The sequence below is a fragment of the Chaetura pelagica genome, unplaced genomic scaffold (genome assembly GCF_000747805.2).
Source record: "Chaetura pelagica isolate M959 unplaced genomic scaffold, ChaPel_1.0 scaffold511, whole genome shotgun sequence".
In the NCBI taxonomy this organism is placed as follows: Eukaryota; Metazoa; Chordata; class Aves; order Apodiformes; family Apodidae; genus Chaetura; species Chaetura pelagica.
Genome location: NW_009952161.1, coordinates 63,939 through 72,514, shown reverse-complemented (window position 1 = coordinate 72,514; position 8,576 = coordinate 63,939). Strand labels below are relative to the sequence as shown.

Below are 8,576 nucleotides of genomic sequence, written 5' to 3'. Positions count from 1 at the left end.
CGGGCGCTGAGGAGGCAGGGAGGGAGGGAGGGTGAGAGAAGAGCTCTCCTTGCCGGCTCTGCTCCTGCCCCGGGAAACAGCCGAAGCCGTGGCGGGCGTACTGCGGCTGGTTCTCAGGCTGAGGTCTCCAGCTTCAGTGGCATTTATTCCTAAACCCGCTGCACCTCGAGCTTGGCCCCACGGTTTAATGGCGAGGTCAGCGTGAGCCGCCCCTCCCGGCCCAGAGCTTGTGGGGCTGGTGCTCAGAGGCAGCCGGTGAAAGGGGGAGGGTTGCAGGAACGCTTCCCTATCCCTGCAGGAGCGCAGCCTTTGCCCTCAGCCTGACCTGGGGTGGGAGGGGTGTATCTCACCCCCGCCGAAGGCACAGGTACGGATTTGTCCCTTCTCTCCCCCGCTGAGTAATCCTATGCTGGGAGAGAAATAGGAAGCTGGGCCCCCGTGTTTTCAACTCCACTGAGCTGAGAAAGGAAGCCAGTGATGTGGAAATTAGGCTAAACCGCCTAAGTAGGCAGCTCTCTGCACGTAACTAATCTGGCTGCTGCATACAGCAGCACTCAAGTGAATTCCAGCCCGGTGGGTAACTCTGGGACAAACCCAGGCTCCTGTGCTTGGTGAGCAGGGCAAGACAGAGAGGATGGAAAGTGAGGGGAAGAATGGAGGAGCAGGCCACCTGAGCTGAGGGCTGCGTGTTAGGTCCTGAATGAGACAAGGGGAACGGCAGGTAAGAGGCTGGACTCAAATGTCAGCTTCAAGACTTTGGCTGCAGCGTCTGATTTACAGTGTGGGTGTTACCATGCCCTTCAGGTTCCATTGCTGTTGTCTAGAGCTGTCTACACATCTCTCTCTTTCACTGTTGCACAGGGATGCACGGCCTGAATACTGTACCTGCAAAACATGCCAAGAACAGGCCACTGGCCTGGTAACACATCTGCACTGGGTTAGGAGCAGCAGCAGCAAGCATTCAGCTGTGGTGGCTTCCAAAAAAGGAGCTGCTGATCTCTAAGGCCACATTAAACAGTCCAGGTGAGAATGGGATCCTACGTATTGCAGGACTCTGAAGGGCAGAGGGTGGATGTGAGTGGTGAGCAGAAGACCAAGAAAACACCCGCTGCTGATCAGCACAGGTCGACTGGAAGACTGCACTCAGTCTCCCCTTGCAATTACCTCCAGGCACTAATTAACCCATGCTTCGTTAAACAGGCTATTATTAGAAAAGTGCTTGGAGGAGAGCCCCTGGGACGTGTCCCACTTCAATTGACAGCCTTGAAGCATTGAAGAAGATGCCCTAGTCTTGGCATCTTCATTGCCTGTTGTCAGGAGCAAGAGCACATTGAGGAGAAAAGCATCCTGCCCTGCTTTGTCCTCAAGTGCATTGGGAAAAGTGGCAGAGGAGGAAATGCTTCAGAGCTCACTACACCTAATTAAGGGCCATGCAGAGGGGAATCTGGCAGTGGTATTTTGTGAATAACTAGATATTGTTGCTTGTCATAACCAGCAGGTGTGAGGAAGGTAGTTTATTGTTTACCTACTGGGGGCACAAGGAATTAGAGTTGACTCAAGGCTGATGCTATTAAGAGTGAACACGTAAGCAGAGAAAAACAGTGGATGAGGAGCAGCCAGAGTGAAACTAGGTGCAGGAAAACAAAAAAATGGGAGAAGAAACAGCCTACCTGTAACCAAAACTAAGGTGACAATTGGTGCAACAAGGATGGCCTGTAAGAGGGGTTGGAGTGATAAGTACTGCAAAGGAGAGGAGGAGGTCAGAGATGCTTTAATATACATTTTATCTTCCTTTTTCTAATCTGACAGCTTTATATGTTTATTTCATATTTAATAAAAAGGGGCTGACAAAGTTCTCACAGAGCTACCCTTCCGCAAAAGGGGAAGGTGCTGGGGGGGAGGGAATTATTTCAGTTTTGCTGCAAAGGAGGAGGGAGAAAATTATTTGAGATTTCCTGCAAAAGCCATGTCAAGAAACAAAGGCAGAGATAGTCTGGTATGATAGGGCTGTAAGGTTTGGCCTGGTTTGGCTCAAGAGGACTTGAGTAAGCACTGAGAGATGCCCTCCCACAAGGACTTTACTAAGGCTGCGTGCTCAGCATGCTCCGTGGAACTGCAGCAAGCACACATTTCGTTGCAAAAGTGCATCCCTCTCTGTCAGCACAAGGAGATGCTGAAGATCTCGGTTGAGTACTGAATCTCTGGCAGTTACAGAACAATTCAGCTTCCAGCTGCTGCTGCACACAATTAATCAGGGCTGAAGAACTGGGGCAGAGCAAGCCCCACAGCTTCTGAGTGGTTGGTTGTCACCCTGGTCATCTGTCGCCTAGCTGATGTGACACACAAGCTGTGCAGGGGAAGCATGTTCTCCTGTGCAGCTCTTTCCTGTGTGTTGAGTAAAAAGACAGGGCACAGCTAAAGCAGAGGGATGGAGCTAAGTGTAGGACAGGAGCACAGCTCTTTTCCAACAGTGTCCATAGATCAGGAGTGATAGTTGGGCACAGAATGTTTTTTCATCTTGGCTGGACTTACTCTAATGTCAATTGTCTCTTTCTCCTTTCCTTCCCCCTGCCTGTGCTTGGAGGGTTTGCACCAAGAGAAACAGACCCATTCTAGGTTGCCAAGGCAAGAAATGTGAATTAGAAACCAATCTCCTGTGGAGTTAGAAAGAGAGAAATACCAGAGCCATGCAGCATTACAAAATAACACTTCCATTTTGTCAAGTTTGAAAGTAATGGAAATTCTAGGAGCTTAAATTTGTTCAGTTGGTCCAAAAAATGTCAAAACTACTAGCTCAAATTTGATTAATTTAATTACCCCAACAACTTGCTCCGAGTGGTGCTCTTCAGCCAAAATATGTTTCTTGGGGGATGGGAGGAACAGGGCAGAAGAGTCAGAGCAGGTATGTTATGTACATTTGTTAGCAGACAATCTTCTTGCTCCTGGAATGGGAACAAACTATGAACTCAGGAATAAGCAAGCAGTGGAAAGCAGCTCTGTGACTGAAAAGTGTTTAAGTCCTACCCAGTGACATTTTTGTTTTAACTGAAGCAGATAACCAGCCTGATGACAGTAGTTGGCATGACCTTTCTCATCCATTGCACCTTGGCACTAGTCCAAATGCCACTACCACTGCATCCTCTCTCACTAACATAAGCAAGGGGCCAAAGAGTACAGTTCTGATGTGCTCTCTGCCACGTGCACCTCTAACTTTTGGGTACACCAAGACAGGGGAACACCTTGGGTTTTTTTCCCTGGCCTGAGCATAAGGGTGAATTTCTGGAAAATGGCTCCTCTCCCCAAGTCATCCAGAGCTACAGAGACAAGACAGAGAAGGCAGAAAGACACCCAGCAGATAAAAACTTTCCACCCTTGGACCAGTAAAAGTTAGAGCAAGTAGGGAAGGCTACATCTGAACTACGTAATTTTGAGTTACTGTAGTGCAAGCATGCCTAGGCTGCTTACCCATCCTTACTGGAGCTTTCCTGCATCAGTATGGTGGAGATTAATGGGCCAACTCTGTTACTGTTGTACACTCCCTCATTTCTCCCCTTGTTTAACAGAAACGCTGGATAAAAGTTTGCCAGAGACTCTCAAGGCTCCAGGAGTCCCTTCAGAAAGAAGGCTTGACTCAGCTGGAACAGGCAGACAGCACACAGCACCCTGTGTCTGGGGAGGCAGGATGCCACTGCTGCTCAGAGCAGTGGGGTGACAGTCCCACCACTGGGGGACAGGAAGAGCAGGCTGCATGATGGGGAGCTGGGGTGAACTGGCCTCTTCAGTAGAAATACCCACAGAAGACCAGGCACAAACATGCTGCCCATGCAGTCAGAAATGCTGTCCCACAGAGCAACACGGGCAGAAGGGTGCAGAGAGGCTTCTCTGTGGAAGCAAGGGGACAGATAAATGACTGACACATGCAGAAGGTGAAAAAGCAGCTTGGGACAAGTTAAAAGAGTGGGATCGATCTGGAACATTACAAAGAAGAGAATGTAGCTAAACATCGTGCTGAAAATCTCCAGAGAAATTTAAGTTCCTGTGCCTTTTGGGCTATGGAATAGGTACCCAAGACAGGCCATGAATCATGTAACGTTTGAAGTAGGACAGCAGAAAACTGCAAAGAATCCTGTTTTGAGTCTAGGACAGAACAAAACCCCTCTCTCCTGCTACACAGGTAGACTCAAACATAAGACATCACTCAGCACCAACATCAATTTAATTCTTCCCTCTTCAGAACAGGAACACGGCAGGCAGCCCTGGCCGTAAATCAGCAAGCGGAAAGAGGTCTAAGGGACAAACTGTGCTGGGAAATCCCAGCTAAACATGCAGGCAACAGAACCACTCTACTCAAGATGGCCCAGACCCAGGAGGAGGAAGAGCATAGTTCTTCCGAGTCACTGAAGTGTGGTCCACTCAGCTGCCCAAGACTGCAAACCAAAGGGCAGGTCCAGGCAAACAAAACCAAGTGTTCTCCCTGTTGTTCTGTCCAGTTTCTAAGAGGCAGCAGGTTATTATGTTCCTACGCAGCCCCAAAAGTAGTGAAGGAAGCAAGTCCCAATCTGTGAAACTACAGGGTCAATGCAATGGCTTTGGCTGTTGTGTTCAAGACAGCATTGGAAACAACTGGAATGTCTCTGGCAACTCTCTGAAAGGGTGGCATGTTGGGTCCTTCCAATGTGTCCAGGATACCTGCAGGGAACAGAAAAAAAGGGAGAGGGGCAAAAGTTAGCTCAGGTGCAGGTGGCATGCTTCCTCTTGCTTTTCTTTCTGGCCAGGTACTGGTTGACAGTGGCAGGTCCCAAGATGTGTGAAGCACTTGGGAAGCAACCAGAAGAGACATTTAGCCCCCAAAAATGAACAGCAGTAACCTTCATGCAGAGACCACATGGTACAATCAGCTTGTAATTGGGGCAGGGAAACTGAACATTCCCAAAAGGAACACAGAACCTTTTACTTTGAGGGTACCAGATCTAGTCCCCCACCATTGACCTGAATGCAGGTGTTGCCAGGGATACTGCTCTTGCTGAGGCAGCTTGGTAAAATCCTCTCCCCACCTCATCCCAGCACAGACCCTGCTCTTAGACCAGCTCTTTTTTTTTTTTCATCCTGAAATAGCTTGTAGACTGACATCAGGAGCTGCAGCTGGGGGTGCAATGTGGAATTTTTGTCACTGCAATGTGAACACAGACTCTGCTTGGCAGGAAACACACGTACCAATGCAAATGTTCTCCAGTTCCTGTCAATGACTCTCTCAAGAGTCATCATCAGTCTTGGAGATCTTTGAAGGATAAAATACACTCCAGGCAATTTCCTGGTTTATCTGCTGAAAAGTTGCAGATCAGGGCTCAGAGTCTTTGCCACAAGAACAATATTCACATCTAAAAGGACTTGTAATGCTGTGCTGTAACCACAAATTATGCAGGTTTAGCTGAAATACCATGAACAGATCTGGCTGCCCAAACTCAGAAAGGGGCTTGTTTGTTGGTTTTTACAGGGGACCTGAATATGTAAGATGATGCAGTTTCTGCTGTCAGCACTGTACAACACAAGATTTAAAAAGGTGTTACACAAAGGAGGAAAGACTTTGACACATTTCCTAAGAACAGAAAAGCAACTTCAGCAAGATTCAGGAAGGGACTGGACATCTGCCTGCAAGAACAGTGAATGCTGCAACACTTCACTTGTGGGGAAGGAATAAGTGTCCTGCCTCATGACTTAGGTCTTAAGTACTCTAAGTACTAAAACTCAGTGCACTGAGACTACCCCACGTTTGCCTTGACAACTGCCTCTAATAAAGCTAGTGCTGGTGACTCTTGGGTTGCAAACTGGCACAGATGCCTTCAGGTTGGATCCATCCTTTCTCTCACAGAGAACAAAATGCAGCTCCTCTTCCCCCAGATCTAACAGGATATGTCTTCATATTTCCCTTGCTTACCTTCTACCACCTTGTGATAAGCAAAGTGCAGATAGAGGAGGAAAAGCATATGCAGAGCAGCAAGTGTCCCACACAGGATGAGCCGCTGGGTGTGCCCCACGGTGCGTGACACCAACACAGCCACCTAGGAGAGAGGTGGAGATCAGAGACAAGGTCGCTGCTACCTGAGCCTCTGGCATTGCAGTCAGGAGCACGCAGGAGGATGGACCAAGTAGTGAGACCCAGCGGAAACACTGCTCAGAGCCTTTTCTGCAGTTTGCATCCCAGAATTCCGAGCAGTCTGACCTTGTTCATGTAGCTGAACCTTGCCCAGTCTTTTCAAGAGGATGCTCAGGCATGGCTCTCCAGAGAGAGCCATGGGAGCTCCATGGGGGCACAACTCCTGTAGCTGTTAGAATGTGTGAGGATATTAAGCTAAGTGTCACCTCCAAACACCAGTGGCAAACGACCCAGGAGCATCAGGCTGTTCTTCACATCAGCCTGACTGGCTGTGAAATGAACTGCCTGGCCCAAGGAACAGAAAGCAAACAACACTTCCCTCCCTTCTCTTGCCTCAGAAGAGAAGGGCCCCAGGTTGCTGGTCCTTACCATTCGTAGTGTAGAGAGTCCACCAACAACCAACCAGAAGATATAGAAGAGGGAGTGGAAGTGGATATTATAGGTGACAAAGAGAGTGATGCAGTGTCCAAAAAGGCCATAGCCCTGACAAGACAAAAATATACATGTTACAAGTGTCAGTCCCACACAAAGGGCTATGGACCAAGAGCACAAACAGGCTATTCCTGCAACGCTTCACCAAGGCAGAGCTTCACCAACCACTCATTCAATACCAAAGAGTCAACCAAGCGCAACAATTTTAACAGCTTACACTCAGATAATGTGTCTGAAAGATTCACAGGGATGTCAGAGATTTCAACAACTTGGGAAACAGAGGAAGGAGCCTCTGATTTCAAAGAAATTGGTATCTCCCGGGGTTTTTTACCACCAGGCTCTCAGATCAGAAAACGCAAAGCAGAAGATGTGCACAAAGGAACAGTCTCTTTGTGCTACTTCTGTGCCTGGAATAGGGCAGCTCAGAACAGCATTCTGGAATTCCAGGTTGTCCCAGTGCAGTCACCTGAGACCACTGATTAACAAGGACTCTTCCCATTCTTTGGGACCTGCTCACAGGCCACCCTTGTGCAGGAACACCATGCAGCCAAACTGCACCTTAGGGCATCCTGATTGGTACCTACCAACAGTGAAAGCATCTGCACCATGGTGATCTGGGCATTGCACAGATATGCCAGGAAATAGATGAAAGAGGAGACACCCAACCAGTAACCGAAGCAGGTGCCAATGGCTGTGCCCATCAGTGTGCCTTCCCTCTGTGGAGACAGTGTCAGGATAAGGAGGACTCAAAGTAAGTGACCTGCCACCACCCAAATTCCACCACAGAGCACTCCCAGAGCCTTTCCAAACACTATCAAATATCTGGCTATCCAGGGTGCCGCATGAACTACACTCCAGCTCTGCCAGCAGCAGAGCACCAGGACTTTCTGATGCTTCCCTTCTTTCCATCCCTAAACCAACAGGCTCTTCCTCAAATCAATCTGCTTTTCAGCAAGATCCCATTCAGTCATGGAAGAGATCTCCTCTCCCTTTCCAGTGTCATTACAGCAATCCAGAGCCCAGTCAAACAACAATTGATCACTGAGAATCAACACATACGATGATGGTGTCCGAGGTCTTCATCCCATGCAAAAGGATGGCCACCAGTGTGAAAACCAGCATAAGAGGTCCATAAAGCTCACCTGCAATCTTCTGCAGGAAGAGACAGAACAGGGAAGGTTTGGTTAGTGCTCCTGAATACCAGGCTTCCCATCCCAAGCAATGCAAAAAGTGCCTGGGATGGAGTTTATCAACTATCCGCCTGAGAAGCAACAGCAAGGCCATTGCTGGCAGGAGCCAGGCAGAACAGGATGTGTGATGAGGAGTCTGGGAGGTGTGAAGTCTAGAACCATACCAACATTAAAGGCAGCAGACTGGGGTTTGGAACAGCCACAGGAAAGGGTTTACCAGCATCTTCAGGCAGATGAAAACCTAACAAACTCAGGTCCTTAACAAAACGGACTGCTTTAGCTTTACAGGGTGTCTGTGAGATATTCATTTGGCCACAGAGTCTGATTCAGCAGAAGGGAACTCACCTGTGGGAAATTAATCATCTTGACAGGAATCATGGACTCCAGCAGTCTGCATCAAAGCAAAGTGGGGAATGACATCAGGAGCAGGGAGTACCAGAAGATGATTAACAAAACATTCCACACACCCATCACAGGCCTTAAAGGACGCATATTCCTTCTAAAAGGTCACATGAGGTAACTAGAGGAGAAAAGCCTTACTGTCAGCGGGTTAACTTTTCTGGGAGGGATTCAGTGAAAACACTTAGGGATCCACTCTGGGATGAGAGATCGTTGGCAGAACAGGGAGGGAAGGCACTTTTCTTCCTCCAGCCTCACAAAACTTTGCCTTTTCAGACACAGCTGTGTCGTAAACCCAGCAGCAAGAAGCCACACCGAACAGTTGAAGGCCAAAGAGGGCACTCCAGCCTCCCTGCCCACCTGGCGCGCACTTGGACGGGCTCCACGTCGAAGTAGGGCCG

The 8,576-nt window shown here is 48.7% G+C and overlaps 1 protein-coding gene across 1 annotated transcript; it reads right to left on the bottom strand.

The window, feature by feature from the left end:
• Window positions 1-4,115: 4,115 nt before the first annotated feature.
• YIPF3 (Yip1 domain family, member 3) lies at window positions 4,116-8,570 on the bottom strand. The gene is made up of 7 exons (XM_010007242.1): window positions 8,536-8,570; window positions 8,122-8,167; window positions 7,646-7,738; window positions 7,171-7,302; window positions 6,524-6,637; window positions 5,936-6,059; window positions 4,116-4,689 (listed from the first exon to the last, which is right to left on the bottom strand). The coding sequence occupies exons 2-7, from the start codon at window positions 8,152-8,154 to the stop codon at window positions 4,568-4,570; spliced, it is 618 nt and encodes a 205-aa protein (XP_010005544.1). The 5' UTR covers window positions 8,155-8,167; window positions 8,536-8,570; the 3' UTR covers window positions 4,116-4,567.
• Between the last annotated feature and the right edge of the window lie 6 nt (window positions 8,571-8,576).

Coding starts and splice junctions, on each gene's coding strand:
- YIPF3 (XM_010007242.1), bottom strand. CDS start 8,154: ATGATTCCTGTCAAGATGATTAATTTCCCACAG. Junction 7,739..8,121: donor AGATGATTAATTTCCCACAG/GTGAGTTCCCTT, acceptor CTCTTCCTGCAG/AAGATTGCAGGTGAGCTTTA. Junction 7,303..7,645: donor AGACCTCGGACACCATCATC/GTATGTGTTGAT, acceptor CTGTCTCCACAG/AGGGAAGGCACACTGATGGG.